This window comes from Danio rerio, chromosome 20 (genome assembly GCF_049306965.1).
Source record: "Danio rerio strain Tuebingen ecotype United States chromosome 20, GRCz12tu, whole genome shotgun sequence".
NCBI lineage: Eukaryota > Metazoa > Chordata > Actinopteri > Cypriniformes > Danionidae > Danio > Danio rerio.
In genome coordinates, this window is record NC_133195.1 from 52,215,270 (window position 1) to 52,232,239 (window position 16,970).

Below are 16,970 nucleotides of genomic sequence, written 5' to 3' on the forward strand. Positions count from 1 at the left end.
TATGTGAGGGGGCAAACTTTTCAAGATGGGTGGTGAGCCTGGTGGCCATTTTAAAGTTGGCCATCTTGGATCCAAGACTGCATCCGAAACCGCATACTTCCATATTATGTAGTACGCTAAAATCAGTATGTGAGCCGAGTAGTATGTCCGAATTCATAGAATTCGAAAAACAGTATACGAAAAGTACCCGGATGACTTACTACTTCCGGCGAGATTCTGGAGTGCTCATCCCATGCATGTTGCGCTATCCCATGATGCCCCGTGAGCAAATTTATGAATGGGAGAAAAGCAACGCAAATTACGCAGGTACGTCACGTGCAGTGTTGGGGAGTAACTAGTTACATGTAACGCCGTTACGTAATTTAATTACAAAATAAAAGTAACAGTAATTAGTTACAGTTACTAAGAAAAAATATGTAATAAAATTACAGTTACTTTTGAAAATGTTAAAAATTACAAATGGGGTTACATCTAATATTTTTCTTTAAATCTCTGTGATATGTTGAATAATATTAATCTATTGCTTTGCCTGTTTTTGATATGCAGGATGGCCTCTGCTAAGGCCATTTATTCAACCGCTGAAGCTTTTGATTTGCGGCGCAACCACGGGCGTAAATCCCGGGGGGAACATGTTCATTGTCCTCCTCACCAAATAAAATATATATATATAAACGCACTCTCTATTTTGAAAAATATATGTGTGTATACCTAAAATAATTGTCTAAGTAGAAAAAAAACGCATTTATTATTTAAAATGCATTTAGAAAGAGTTCACCCCCGCTTCCTCATAGTGGTTTGATCCACCTACTCCTCAAGGACACGCAGCCTGACACACAGTCACAGACAGACGCAGAAGTTAGGTGTTTGGCTACAGGTCAATGTTGAATTTGAGTAAGTATGTTGTATTAATCACATTAAATAAATCGATTCTATTCAAAGTTAATGCAGAATCATTTATAAATTAGTTGCGGCAAAAATGCAGATTACCGATGTCCATGAATCTGCTGTATTAGCGGTTAAAATTACTCATGTAGTTAACTTGTTTAGCTTGTTGCATACGTTAGTGGCGCACTGCAAAATAATACGCCAAAGTGCATTGTTTCATTTGTGACGACTTGGCATAATGTTAACTTTACATTAACGGCCACAATTAGCATATTGTATATCTGTGGATTTGCTAAATGAGCACTGTGCTACGTCCAAACTAGCCCCACTTTATTTTTTGTATAATCAATTTCAGTTCTGTTCTTAGGTGACTAAATTAATTTAAAATATAAAATGTCCTTGTTTTTATTGTTGTGATGATTTTTATGATAGTTTTTCATTCTTTATGTAAAGCACTTTGAATTAGCATTGTATATAAAATGTGCTACAGAATAAACTTGCATTGCAGTGTCATTGACTAGATAAAATGATTGAGGTAAAGTTGGTTTTATATTCGCACATTCATTCAGTGACCGCTCCATACATTGTTTACCATGGTACTTTGAATAATTGAACTGAAATCTCATGCAAGTTTGACTTCAAAACAACATTAATAATAATAATAATAATACATTTTTTTTGTATAGCACTTTTCCTACATACATGGAACTCAAGGCACTTCACAAATAACAAACAGGCATTGTAAAATAAACCAAATACAAAATAATGTATATTAGACAATTAAAGCAAAATATATACTCAGATAAAAGCATACATGTACACACTTATGCATACATCTACACAATCACACACAATATTCTTTACATACATGCACACACACCGTACATGCATATGTACATAAACCTACCATTATAGATAAATTGCATAAACTTCACAAACTTATATTCATACGCAATTTTAAAAAGGTGCTTCTTAAGCTTTTTAAAAATAAATTCTGGGGGATTCTTTTACTTCATTTGGGAGACAATTCCAAGATTTTGCAGCATAGTGACTAAAAGAAGTGCCGCCAGATCGCATCAGATTTACAGAGTGAAATTGTAAAAGTCGAGCACTAGAAGAGCGTAGCAAACGGTTTGGATTATATTTTGATAAGCAGTCAGAAAAGTATGAAAGGTGTCATGTTGTGTAGTGCCTTATAAACTAATAAAAGAATCCTAAAATTTATTCTATTAATGCTGCTGTGATATGTTCTTGTGTCTTTAATTTCAATAAAACTCTGGCTGCTGTATTTTGTATCAGTTGCAAACCAATATAATATTAACACTAACTGTAAACAATGCTGTACTTCGATGGTTGTTGGCTGCTAATATAATTTTACTATTTAGAATTTCCAATGAATACTCTTCTAAGGTTATATTATGAGAGACTGAATGTGCAAATATAAAACCAACTTTACCTCAATGATAAAATGACAGAGAAAAGGAAAATGGACATAAGATCATTTTTCAGTGCAGCAAAACTCCAAGTACAAAAAGTTCACATATTAAGCAATTTGGCTTTCAGAATGAGTGCTTATGAAAATACTAATGTCACATTATCAATCACAGGCAGAGGAGAAAGAAATGATTGAGGAACAGGCAGAGCAGGGTCAGTCAGATGTACAGTGTCAGGTAAGGGTGTTGTGCTTTACTGAAGGGATAATGACAATTCTTTTAGGGGTGAACAATTTTTTAAAATGTTTTCTGAGTTGTGGCTGTTTAGCAGATGAACCTCACAGGCTCACCAATTTACAATATGATCTGTCAATTTAACAAGTGTAATGTAAACCAGTTAGTTATTATGAGTATGGAAAACGTCTTTTCCTGCATTTATTCGGCTCCAGGAGTCAGTCTGTTGATTGTAAACAACACAACAAACAATGCAATAAATAGTTTTCAAGAAAAATTTGCTGTCATTGAACCTGAGAAAAACTTTGAAAATAACCATAATGATGTAGTCTCCATGCTGTAATATGAACAATAAAACCATTTTTAACTGCGGAGACATATAAGTACAATTTGGCTGAATTATTTGTGTCCCCTTCAAAAAATCTTTAAAAAATTGCTCATAAGAAATGTTATATTTATTGTCCCCCCCACTGTTAAATCAAATTAATGGCCATGGGCGCACCATGTCTAATCCTCTTTGCCATTGAAAAGCATGAGGAAGCATCTGCAGGTATGTAAGCTTGCGTTTCTTTGTTTTATAAAAGCAAATGTTTTTGTCGTTATCGTGAGTGTACAGAAATAAAAACAGACCCTTTAATTTCTAATGATATATTATGATTTATAAAGTTATCGATTTGTGAATTTCAGGGCACCAGCAGACTCCTCTGGCCAAAGTGATGTTATCACATTAACAGTGTAGCTAGCTTAACTACATTTCTCAGTAGCGTGACGGTAGAGTCGCTAAAAAATCAAATAGCTTTTCACAGTAGCGAAGCTATTTTATTAGTGAAGTAGCGCAGTAGTGTCCACACAAGCTACACTTACAGATCAATATTGTTTAAAATGTGTAACACCTGGTTTTATTGGATTTTTTTGTTTTTGCTGTTATGTACTATAATTTATTCCTGTTTGGTACAGCATATTATTTACAGTAAATAATTGAAATGAACAGTTCTGCCTCATATGTTTCATTGGCAGTTTTATTGTTCACTCAGATGGGATTGATTTGGATTTAAGTGGCTTCGATTTAAAAATGAAAATTTCAAATATTAGATGTATTTTTTATTGCAAATGCCACATAAATCACCTGCACAACTAACTAACATTGTGATTTTGTAACAACAGTAAACATGTTTTTGTGATAAGGTCTGGTTTTGTGGTGGCTCTACTTTAAATTTAAATAAATTAAATTAATTTTATTTAAGTGATGAAAGCTTTTGAGATTCTAACAGTAAACAGAGCTACTGTAAGCTCACTCCTGCTCTGTATAAATGCTTGAAAATTATTTAGTTGAAAATGTTTATTAGAAAATTAAAAGTAATCAAAAAGTAATCAAATGTAATTAGTTACTTTACTTTTATAAAGTAATCAAAAATTACAGTAACTTATTACATTTTAAATAGGGTAATTTGTAATCTGTAATCTATTACATTTCCAAAGTAACCTTCCCAACACTGGTCACGTGACTATGTCAAAATGGCCGATGTAGTACGTCCGAATTCCATTCATACTTTTCACATTCATACTGTATAGAACGTACTTTTCTAACGGCCGAGTAGTATGTTTAAATACAAATGCAGTACCTACTGAGTAGTAGGCGGTTTCGGACGCAGCTCAACTTTTGTTTTTTTAATAGGAAGAGGGTCATGTGACACATTAAACTTATTGGGAATTTCACAAGAAAAACTATGGTGTGCTTGGTTTTAAGGTTCCTTGTTCCATGTTACTGACCACTTACAAAATGTGTTCAATGTGCTGCCTATTGTGTTGGATTGTCAATGCAACCCTCTTCTCCCACTCTACACACACTACATTGTATTTATTTATTTTTTTTGTAATTTACTGTTTTCTACATGAAATAAAGAACAGTCTGTGAAAATAATAAAAATATATGTATTTAATATTAATGGAATAAAACAATACCAACAACTGAAATCACAGGGAAATGAATGGCTACAGTCAAACTTTACCTTTGGCCTGGTTTTTACACACTGGCTCACAAATTGTAATTTGTAAAAATTCTGTAAATACAATGTAGGTGGATCATATTTCAGTGTAATATTATGATTTGTTTGTTAAGGTTAAGTCAGGCACATAAGCATTAATTTAATACATTGTATTTAATACATTAATAAACAACATAATGTCCATGTAAAGAAAATATACTAGTAAATTAAAACTTTCCATTTTTTTATTAGAAATAGGCTATATAAAAACCTTAATGCACAGTAAAAAAAAGATCCTGCCTTAATTTTTTAAAGCTAAATCAAATTAATCTTAAATTCATTGAACTTATATTATGTTAAACTGACTTAAAACTGCTTGCATGACTTATAAATTTCAGTTTGTTCAGTTAGTTAAAATGACCTAAAAACATATGCGGTCAGGACTAATTAATCATATCTTTTTTACACTGTAGCTAATGTTTGTATCTAGTTTATGTAGGCCTATGTGCTGTTTCCATGTTTGAATAGCTGTTGCTGCAAATAATGACAAATATTTTAGCCAAAATCTGTTATCAATACCACCTGTTAAAATTAAGTTCATTAGTATTTTCTCCTCACCTCTAGGTTACAGCAGCTGAGTTACCGCAGGTGTACCACACTATTAAAGGGCACCTATTGTAAAAAATCTTCTTTTCAAGCTGTTTGGACAGATCTGTGTGTTGGTATAGTGTATAGACCATCATACTGGGGTGATATGAACACACCCAGTCCTTTTTTTTTCAATTTAACTACAAAAAAAAGGGTCGGCCAATTGGAGCTGTTTTCAAATCGATCGCACCATTACGTAGGTGTGCGATTCCCCCCGCCCACCGAATTGATTGACAGCTGCGCGTATTAACATATCCTGCGTTTGCCGTTTCCGCCATTATCAGCGTGAACGTCGAAGCGATGCCACCGAGAGAACACCCTTGTGCTATTTTAGGATGTAAGGCTCAGCACAAGAGCCTTCACCGTCTTCCTGCAAATGAGCAACAGAGGCTTAAGTGGCTGAGTTTTATCTTTGAAGACAAGGTGCCTGAAAATGTACCAAAACTGTTGTATGTTTGCGCTAACCACTTTAGCGTAGACTGCCTCGAGAACGCGGGACAATACAACTCCGGATTCGCGAGTAAATTGTTTTTGAAAACTGGATCAGTTCCTACAATACGTGATCCTGTCTCACTTCAAGTAAGTATTACATTTTATGTACTTCTAGCCTTAGTATTCTAATTATGTTAAGCCGATGAATAGCATCTGCGGCTAAAGTAGCTTCGGATGTTTGTTTGCACGTGTTTACCTCTTATTGTGCTTTTCAAAAACAGTCTAAATACTCGAAGCTGCATATGGTAGTGTGTACATGAAGGGGGTTTAGCCATTAGGAACAGAAACCGTAGAAAAATAGCAACATTGTAAAAAGCAGTACCACTGGCTACAGCTAAAGTTTGTTGTTGTTAAATGTTTGTTGTACTGTAATCGTAAGCCGAAATGAATAACATCTAAAAGTTAAAAGCCGCTAAAGTTGCTTCGGATGTTTGTTTGCACGTGTTCACTGCTATTATGCTTTTCTAAAACAATCTAAATAATCGAAGCTATAAGTGGTAGTGTGTACAAGAAGGGCTTTTAGCCATTAGAAACAGAAACCATAGAAAAATATAAACATTGTAATAAAGCAGTAACCAGTACTGGCTACAGCTAAAGTTTGTTGTTTATGTGGGATGTTTGTTGTAATGTGTATACTGTAATGTTAAGCAGAAATAAATAGCATCTGCGGCTAAAGCTACTTCGGATGTTTGCGCGTTTACAGCTATTGTGCTTTTCTAAAACAGTCTAAATACTCGAATCTTTAAGTGGTAATGTGTACATAAAGGGGTTTTAGCCATCAGAAACAGAAACCGTAGAAAAAATTAAACATTGTAATAAAGCATTACCACTGACTAAGTTACAGCTAAAGTTTGTTTTGTATGTGGGATGTTTATTGTAATTTTTTTCCACTGTACTTGCACGTGGTCTGCAGTTGTTTACAATAAGATCGGTATGTTTTAATCAAATAAAGGTCATTTTAAAACATGTATGTTTTCTTACAAAGGCCACGACGTCGACAAAGAGCAACAAGGTGGATGTAGCTTGCCAGACAGAACCTTTTCACACATCTTTACACAGTGTTGGCACCCAGTTGTCTTTTAGGACGCTTCAGGCTAAACGCAGGAGTACAAGTAAGTTAAAATTTCTCAGTTTATTTTAAGTTGCTGCATTAGAAACGTGTTTTATTATCTTTATAAACGTGCAATGAGATTAATCATAAAATTACACTATAGGTGTCCAGACAACAGTATCCAGTTTTGAACTGACTGTACCATTAGCATCCTCTACTGCGTTTATGACTTCGACACCCCTCAAACCTTCACTAAAAAGACCTCGTCTGGAGCTGGAGGAGGAGGAGGAAGAAGAAGAAGCCGAAGAGACTTTGACAGAGTCAAAAATTATAGCCCAAGACTCGGATGTGACATTTGACCCTGCAGAGGAATGCACATCTGCAACTGAACCAACAGACTTGTCGTGAGTTTATGCATTATGTAAATTATTTGACAGATTGTGTATTGTCATCATAACATTCATCATAATTTTTTTTTATTATGTTAATGTGTATATTTATTTTTACAGAATCCAAGAATGCCCAGTTCATAACATTGCCAAGTTCATTGTCTATGAAACATGCCTCATGGAGCTCTTCAGTGACTGCCCAGTGTGTCAGAGGAGATGTGATGTAAAGTCACAAAGGCTTGGGACATTTCTGAGCGTACAGCAAGTCTGCCCACACTGCGAGTTTGTAAGAAAATGGAACAGTCAGCCAATTATTGGTAGTACTCCAGCTGGCAACCTGCATCTTTCTGCTGCAGTCTACTTGAGCGGTGCATCATTTTTTGTAGTTGAAAAGGTAATTATCTATCAAAATTTATCACATTTCTTTTAGAAACATAATATAAATTTTGTCACAGGGTGCATGCACATTGTACTAAAAATTCTCCTCTCTGTTGTCAGGTATTTGCTGCAATGAAACTACACATTTTTAAATATAATTCATTTCGCCGTCATGCAAGACTTTGCATTGAACCTGCTATTGTCCACAAGTGGAGAAATTGGCAGAGTGAAATGCTAGAACAGCTCAGTCGAAGAGAGAATGTGATTGTTGGAGGAGATATGAGGGCTGACTCCCCAGGTATTTAGTCAAAAGATTTAATTTCTAATTCAATACAGTCTAATAAAAAAAATAAATATGAAATACATTACAATTATTCCAAAAATGTGTTTAGAATAATTATGTACGGTTTGTTCTTGAAGGTCACTCGGCCAAGTATGGGAGTTATACAATGATGGACCTTGCAACTAACACAGTGGTCGACCTACAGTTAGTCCAGGTAATACAGAAAAGTATTATGTGAACTAGCATAATATTTTGGATTGAAAATGTGTGATTTATATATATATATATATTTTAACCTTATTTAAAATTTTATAGAGTAATGAGGTGGGTGGCAGTTACCATATGGAAAAAGAAGGCCTAAAGAGAAGCCTTGACCTGTTGGATGCCCGCGGTGTTCGTCTGGAATGCATCATCACAGACCGACATCCTCAAATACAGAAATACCTCAGGGATCGAAATGTCACTCAGTTTTACGATGTGTGGCATATCGAGAAAGGTATGTAATTTAGCAGTTATTAATTTACTTAAGATTAAATTGCTATTTACAGTTCTTACATGTTTATTATTATTTTTGTGTTGATGTCTTTTTTTTCATTAAATTCCAGGAATTTCCAAAAAACTGGACAAGATATGCCAGATAAAGGGTTGTGAGAAGTTGCGTAAATGGTTACGTAGCATCAAAAACCACATCTACTGGACTGCTGCATCATCCACAACAGGTCCTGAAAGAGTGGCAAAGTGGACCTCTATCTTAAACCATGTACAAGACAAACATGTACATGAAGACCCCAATTTTCCGGCTTGTCTGCATCCGCAACGGATAAGCAGAGACAAGAACAAATGGCTGTCGGCTGGTAAGTTGTATACAGACATATAAAATATTCTTTGCGATTAAAACTAATTCAAAATAGAGCTTGTTTCATTGTTCAGATTTGTTTTTGATTTCGACTCTAATACCTTAAATTTTTGCTTGTTTAGCAACGATGCCATTCTATAAGCTGGAGAAAGTTCTCGCTAACAAGAGAATATTGAAGGATGTGGCCAAGCTAAGTCCTCACCACCAGACGTCAACTGTTGAAGCTTTCCACAGCGTCATACTGCGGTTTGCACCCAAAAATGTGGTATTCCCTTTTCTGGGGATGCTATGCAGGTAAAGCCAATGATCAGAAATTAATATTTACAATACTATACAGTCTTGTCATGGTACGTCATTTACATTTTTCTTTTTGTTAGGTTGTACTTGGCTGCACTGCATTACAATGAAAATGCCGGGCGTCCCCAGGCCACATCAGCAACTGGTAAACCTATTTACAAGCTTGCTTTTCCAAAGGCAAAGAAAGGAGAGTATAGGGTCCGAGAAGTGAAGACACAGCAAACTTTCGGTATGTATATAAATGTTTATAGTATTATTAATAATTCAATAAATAAAAAAAATAATTGCACTTTACATTCACAATGAAAACTCACTACTCAAAATACAAAATTAAGTTACTAAAGAGATAACTGTTATATTGCACAGGTTATGTAGAAGAGCTGCTGGACCTCATCTTCAACCAAGTGTTTGTGGACCCATCACCCTATGTTGATGAAGTGTTGGGAATTCACATACCACCTGCTCTATCATCAGCCTACGATCGACCTGAGATGGAGGAGGCTATCTCCAGCAGGGTGACCCGCTTCAATCAATAGCGATCCTAAAACCCACATAGCTGCCCTGCTCTTCAGGAAACTGTCTTCGAATCTTCAGCACCACACAGGCAGGAATCACTACACGGACTCTCCGCCCGAGGAAACCCCAACACCAGCTCACAAAGCTCCGATAAGCCAAAAAGCGGCACTGTCTAACAGAGACATAATAATGAAACATTGTTTTAGAAATTGCACTACAATTTGAACTTGGGAGTTATCACATATACATTTTTATTTTTTATAAAATAACTAGCTTTAACAAAATTTCAGAAGTCATATTTTGTTTATTCAACTGCCAATGTATATTTGATATGTTTGTATGTGTTTGTAGATATACTGTACTTTCTAATGTTCATGGACAATTGTATTTCATTCAACAAAGGGACAACTTGGAGTTTATATTTTATATTTGCACAAGGATACATTTTATATTTGCCATCACATTTTAATTTATACTTCAATATAAAGTTTTTATATGACTCAGGAATTGAAGCATCTTTTCTGAAGGGTTGATGTTTCTATGCCATACTGATTTTTATATATTTTAAGAGTTTATATATTAATGTTTAGTAAATTTAAAATTATTTTTCAATAAAAAGTACATGCATTACTCAGCCTTTTATGAAGTCATTCAAATTGTCATCTCAGAAATAGCAGCAATAAAAAACGGTACGTATTTCATTTTTATTGACATTGAGGTAAAGTTGGTTTTATATTCAGATATTCGGACATTCTCCTTAATAGTATCATTTCAGTAAAGTATTCTTTGCAAATTCAAAATAGGGAAATCGTATTAGCAGCAAATGACAAAGTACAACATTGTTTACAGTCAAGTAAATAGTTTTAATGTTGTTTACAAGTCATACTTGCATGCTAAATACGATCGAATGTTTAAACTATCATGATAAACAATACAGGGACTTCTGAATGTGCGGATATAAAACCAACTTTATCGCTATTTTATTGACTACACGGCGTTAATGTGCTTAAAAAGAAAGCGAGCATGCAGATCATGAACAAGGTAACCTGCTATTATTTCTATTTATTTAAACTCACTTTTGCACTCCACGAAGTCGCAGGGGACCATAGTCTGCTTTGTATATATTCGATGCATTTTGCAAGGAATAAATATTGAAGCAAACGGGATCCATTCCTGGATGCTCCGTCATGCACGAGGGTTGCATTTCCAGTTGATCCATTCGTCTTCTAACCTTATTACACGACACAGTTATGCTGTTTATTATCTCATTCGATGTCTTTAGAGCAGCAACGTTAACATAAACTGGAAATTTACCTGCGGTATCTCCCTGCAGCATACATTTTCAGCCTCAGTTGGCATTTTTTCACAATTGCCACACAAGCACCTGCCAATATTTGTCAACGTCAATATTCATGAATTACGAATAAATCATACCAATGCAAAATTTATCTCTGTGGATATCTTTATGTCTTGTCTGTGTTTGACGTAACGCATGACGTTCGCGAACTTTATCAAACAAATTACGGATGGCGCATGCATAGTTACATAGCGGCTGTAAAAGTATTCAAAAACATAAAATATTTTGTATGTACCACTCTGACACATTCTGGCACATTCGGATTATAGATTCCTCAACAGTCGACTCTGCTTGATCTGTGTCCGAGTCTGGGTCATATATGTAGGGTTGAATTGTGTTCCTCTCACTCATGATGACTCCTACTGTCTGCCTCTGTGACGCGGTGCACAAAGCAGACGCGCTCTTGGCTCCGCCCCCTTGTTACGTTGGGCGGGCAGTCGAAACTCATTATCATGTTAAACAACACACCCCAAAACAGCAACCCGTGTACACGCCTCTAAATTTACACTTTTTAACACAGCATAATAACCATATCTGAATTGCGTTTTGATCTGAACCTATATTGGCACACTCAGAAGAACCATAATATTAGTATTAAATCTCAAAAAAGGGCTAAAATATGTGCCCTTTAAACATAACATCAGCTATATCAGTGCTGCAGAGTTGTAAGAGAAAGACTGACTGCATCTGTTTACACAGATATTAATAAAAGAAGTTTATTTTAATGTCCAAGTGTTCATACTTTCCTGAAAACATATTTTAAGTTATGATTTACCACCACTGGCATGCTATTGGGCCTGTGATCACTGTGGTCTAGGCCCCCTAAGGGATATGGCCTCTGCTCCAGTATGCGTCCTTTATTTTTTTGTATCAAAAGTAGTAACCCTAGTTGTAATTGTTCAATCTAGTTAAATTTCTAAACACTAACAAGTTAACTTAATTCCTTAATGCTGTCCTAACACAAATCAATTGCATGGAACCAGCAGTCTTATGAACACCCCTTCAAGTAAAGTGTTATTCTGTTTTTTTAACCATTGAATTACCGGTCATATTGTTGTTCATCTGAACTCAGAGCTCAACTGGACCTTTAGATTAAACCCCCCTGCTGAAAAATCTAGCTTAAACCAGCCTAGGCTGGTTGGCTGGTTTTAGCTGGTCGACCAGCCTGGTTTTAGAGAGGTTTTGGCCATTTCCAGGTTGGTTTCCAGCCATTTACAGCCTGGTCTTAGCTGGTCAGTCTGGAAAATGACCAGCCAAATCCAGCTAAAACTAGCTTGACCAGTCTGGTTTAAGCTGGATATAGCTAGTTTTGGCTGGACTACCAGCTTGGCTAGGCTGGTCAAGCTGGTTTTAGCTGGTCATCTCCCAGCCTGAACAGCTAAGACCAGGCTGGAAATGGCTGGAAACCAGCCTGGAAGTGGCCAAAACCCCTCTAAAACCAGGCTGGTCGACCAGCTAAAACCAGCCAACCAGCCTAGGCTGGTTTAAACTGGATTTTGATAATCTCAAAAGCCTCTGCTTTTCAATGCAGCAGCATGCACGTGTGTCGCACTCAATGTTTGTCCTTTAACCAGCGAGTTATCAGCTAACTGCTAAGCTCACGGCAATTGCAGTTTCTCTAAAAGCACTGCTGATGTCCTGCACATTCAGAATGACAATAGTTTAATCAGAGCGAGAGCGACAGCATGTTTCACTGAGCTAAAAAGACACCAGCACAGCTAAAGGGAAAACATAAGCTATAGCGTGTATCATAATTCATTTGAAATGTGCTAATGCTAAAGAGTTGCACTGAGAGAGCGGAAACCTGAACACTTGATTGGACCCGCTGGCTACTACGAAGCATTGAGATGGTCAATTCTTAAAGCAGATTTAGCGAGAGGGACATGCTTGAAGCAAACTGAAAGCAAACAGCTGCCCTGTTCTGCTAATCATTCTCTCTCTCTGCTTCTCTAATTGGCCCTTGAGCATGAATAATGTGAGGGATTTGTTATGTGCTACACCTTATCTGATTTAACGGGGAAGAATAGAGGCGCAGTGCACTCTGGGAAAGGAAGAGGACGATTGGTTCCTCCAAGTCATTCGTTAAATGCTGTTATCAATGGCAGGGATAGGAGGCAGCTATTCTGGACATATGGAGCCTCTTAATTAGTAAAAGCAGTATAAATTTTTTGAACTTCATTAAAATCTCATGATTTATAATTGTATTCATGTATATAAGTGTGTGTGTGTGTGTGTGTGTGTGTGTGTGTGTGTGTGTGTGTGTGTGTGTGTGTGTGTGTGTGTGTGTGTGTGTGTGTGTGTGACTGTTTAAAAGATTGAGGATGGTATTAATTTTTAAATATTTTTGAGAACAGTCTATTTCCACTGAGTGGTACAGTACAGTACGGTTTGGGTCGGTACAGGTCATCTTTATCAGGTTTGCGTTTCCACGGCTAAAAAGGTGCCAATGCTCCTCTTTTGGTGGGTGTGGTGTATAACAGAAAGTTTCAGTCAATGTCAATCTCGCTCGAGGAAATATCAAAGTAAAGCTGTATGGGTTGTTCCCATATCATACGAGACGCACTTCTCACAAAACAGATGCTTAATACGCATAAATACTTCTGTATAAAGGTTCATTACTAACTTTTCTATGAACAGGATTTAATTTTAACTGCAGATCAATGAAAGTGTGAAATAGCCTACTGTAATGTCTTTTAGCCTACTGTAACGTCAATTATATAACATAAATAAATAAATGCAACGTATATGAACACATACAGACTCTCACAGTTTCCGATATGTTATCAATTACAGAAAAACTCTACACAGCATACATTTACTCCTTATTTAGGTTAAAAAACAACACGAAATATAGCCCACAGTCAGTGCAAACCTCTCATCTTTAATCTTAAGCAGCACTGAAGCTTTTAAACTGTATAAAACAAATGTCCTTCCACAAGCTTCTCACAATAATTTGGAGGAATTTTGGCCCATTCCTCCTGACAGAATTGGTGTAACTGAGTCAGATTTGTTGTCTTGCTTGCACAAGCTTTTTCAACTCTGTCCACAAATTTTCTATAAGATTGAGATCAGGGCTTTGTGATGGCCACTCCAAAACATTCACTCTGTTGTCCTTAAAGTACATTTAAACTAATTTTGCAGTATGCTTAGGGTCATGGTTTGTTTGGAAGACCCATTTGTGGCCAAGTTTTAATTTCCTGGCTGATGTCTTGAGATGTTGCTTCAGTATTTCTACATAATGTTCTTTCTTCATGATGCCGTCTATGCTGTGAAGTGGACCAGTCCCTCCTGCAGCAAAACAGCCTCACAACATGATGCTGTCGCCCACATACTTCACAGTTAAGATGGTGTTCCTAGGCTTGTAAGCGTTCCCCTTTGTCCTCCAAATGTAACTCTGGTCATTATGGCCAAACAGTTCAATCTTAGTTCCATCAGACCACAGGACATGTCTCCAAAAATAAGTCTTTTTCCCAGTGTAATTTAGCTAATTATATTCTGGCTTGTTGATTGTCCCATGTTGTCACACAAGGAAGCAGTGAGTTTGAGGTTTTCCTTAAATACTATTCTACAGTTGTGCCTCCAATTAACTCAAATGTTGTCAATTAGCCAATCAGAAACTTCCAAAACCTTGACACCATCATCTGAGCTTTATCAGTGGCAGAATAATCTTACTTTATGTAAACTGGACTTTCAAGAAAAGTTATAACAATTTCTCAAAAGAAATATCTCTCTCATTATTGTGCTAATAAGCGTAACAGAAACTAGTTTGATATTTGTAACTTACCTAAAAGAGAAAAAGTTTAGTCACATTAACATCTGACTTTTTTTTTAAATGGTTATGTGCCTTTTTATACAGTGTATGTAAACTTCTGGTTATAACAGTATATGCCATGTTTAAAGTCTGTGTACTAACATTAAAACTTCTCAAATTGCGGAGGAGATTGAGGCGCTGACTTGACTTTCAGGGCGTGTCAGGATGCGTTTTTGCTAATTTAAGGATGGGAAAATCTGCCTTGCGCCGCGGCGCATGGTCTAAAAGGGTTGAGTTTATTTTCTTAATGAGTTATAGGTGTGTTTTGAGAATAAACCAATTAGAGTCTCATCTCCCATTCCCTTTAAGAGCCAGCTGCGTCGTGCCAAGAGCGCATTCGCTATTTACAGGACGCAAAGTAAGTCTAAGTGGAAAAAATGAGCATTTCACTAGCAAACAGTTAACTGTTAACAGCTTTTTAACAGAAAACTGTTAAACAGAGCATCTACTGCGTGAGAATGAGAGATAATGGATCTACTTTCACTTTCGCTCTTGGATAGGGAAACCTTTACGCACAGACATCAATTAGTCTATAAATAAATAATTTTTTTTAAGCGCAAATATTTGTTTTAAAACTATTTCTAAATTCAGTTCTAATTTCCAGCAAACGAATAAACGAACAATAATAACAAAGTGTGCTCAAAAACCTGAGTTATATCCTAAAACACATGCTGTGCCCCATATGGTCTAAAACCTGACTGGTGGGCAAATCTAAGCTTGTTTTTAATAAAACAAATATAAATATGGATATAATAAATAATACTGCTAATAATAATAACATTATACAAAAGCAAATTGTTATGAATGAGCTGAAAAAGCCTCCTGAGATGAAGAAGACATAAAAGCAGTAGTAATATTTTAATCCTTTATATTTATATTCTATATCTATTCTTATTATATCCTATATATATCCTTAATATTTAAATTTTTTTCATATGTAAAGATATTTGCATATTGCTCTTTTGTGTGTATTAAGCAGTGCGTAAGCGAGGCGCAACTCTGCGCTGGAGTTTAGACCGGGTTTGTTTTGGTCTAATGAAAAATCTATTATAGTTTCTCAAAATAGCAACGCGCCAGCGGTCCGCCTCAGAACGCCTTTCCTTTTTAGACCAAAACACCTATACACGCACAAATGAGCGCTAATGCATTTGTTATTTAAACAGCGTAGCGCAACGCCTCAAAACGACTCTTGCGCCAAGCTGAAACTACGATAGGGCCCTTAATGTGTGTTTGTGTGTTCTCCTGATAATGATATGACATGAAGCTGACGTCTCTGTCCTGCGTCTCAGGTAAAGCAGGTGCACTGCTCTGACATGCAGGACGTCTCTCAGACACAATGGCCTTCGTAACACAAGCCTGTATTGAGGGAGAGTGAACAGGTGCTTTAACTCTGATTAATTCATCTGAAGCGGACGGGGGATTAGCGGAGAGCAGTGCTTGTGCTCTTCTTATCTGCCTGGACACCAGCGTTGCTGCGCTACCAGTGGAGCTCCTAATGTGGACTGAAGCTGAGGTGACAGCTTGTGTTTCTAGCTAATGCACTACACACTCACACACTTGTGCTGCTATCTCTGTGGGGACTTCTCAAAGGCGTAAAGATTTTTGTACTGTGTGTTCTCTCCTCTTCAACTGACCCTTTTCCCTTCTACAGGAAACGAGCTGCAGTTTTTACGTTTTCAAAATACATCATTCTTGTGGGATTTATGAGCAGTTTACTTCTTAGGTGCATTTGGTCCCCACAGCCAATACGAATACAAGGTAAACACACACACATATACACACAAGACATGTACACAAAACATAAATGGACATGGATACAAAACACAGACATACACCACACACATACACACAACAAAAAGCACAAACACACACAAAAGACATACACACAACAAACATCATAAAATATACAAAACAAAGACCTCCGTGAAGTTGGCATCACATAAAAACAAATAATCTCCAAAACTATGGCATTAGTTTCGTTTGTGCTCATTTGTGCCGCAAAAATTTGTGCTGGTTTGGGGTCTGAGATATTAAGCATTATTTTTTGATCGTGTGACGCCACTTTCTACCCCATGTTGCTCAAATGACTGCAAATCAGCACAGGTGGTTTGCTCCTTTAAAACAAACACTGTATCTGTTTTCCTCATTTAGATATGAGAAAAATATTTCAGGAGCTGAGACGTCACTCTCCACCCCATTTCCTTTAAATCGCAGCCAACTGGTTTCATTCGTTTGTGCTGGTTTGTGCCGTTAAAATAAACACTTAATCTATTTTTGTTGTTTAGATATAATCAAAACACTTCGGGAGTCGTGACGTCACTATCCAACCCATTATTTCCTCTAAATCACACCAAA

The 16,970-nt window shown here is 36.5% G+C and overlaps 2 protein-coding genes across 12 annotated transcripts in view; one reads left to right on the forward strand and one right to left on the reverse strand.

The window, feature by feature from the left end:
- cfap61 (cilia and flagella associated protein 61) overlaps positions 1-16,970 on the reverse strand; it is a 110,198-nt gene that overhangs the window by 47,419 nt on the left and 45,809 nt on the right. For 2 of the 9 annotated variants that reach the window (XM_073933764.1, XM_073933763.1), the window contains exon 17: positions 9,164-9,619. The exons of the other annotated variants lie outside the window; for them this stretch is intronic. In XM_073933764.1, coding sequence (XP_073789865.1) covers positions 9,500-9,619 — 120 coding nt within the window. In that variant the 3' untranslated portion in view covers positions 9,164-9,499. Of the gene's footprint in view, positions 1-9,163; positions 9,620-16,970 lie in introns of those variants that run through there. 9 annotated transcript variants of the gene reach the window in all.
- LOC110438202 (uncharacterized) lies at positions 814-10,077 on the forward strand. Of its 3 annotated transcripts, XM_073933782.1 has the most exons (12): positions 814-891; positions 2,493-2,555; positions 6,663-6,789; positions 6,892-7,132; positions 7,238-7,511; positions 7,616-7,793; positions 7,916-7,992; positions 8,094-8,274; positions 8,384-8,632; positions 8,757-8,928; positions 9,012-9,160; positions 9,298-10,077. In XM_073933782.1, the coding sequence occupies exons 2-12, from the start codon at positions 2,508-2,510 to the stop codon at positions 9,465-9,467; spliced, it is 1,866 nt and encodes a 621-aa protein (XP_073789883.1). In that variant the 5' UTR covers positions 814-891; positions 2,493-2,507; the 3' UTR covers positions 9,468-10,077. The 3 variants fall into 3 exon arrangements, with proteins under 3 accessions (XP_073789883.1, XP_073789884.1, XP_021324383.1); XM_073933783.1 differs by lacking the exon at positions 2,493-2,555 and having other exon boundaries at positions 836-891; XM_021468708.2 differs by lacking the exons at positions 814-891; positions 2,493-2,555 and adding an exon at positions 5,462-5,764.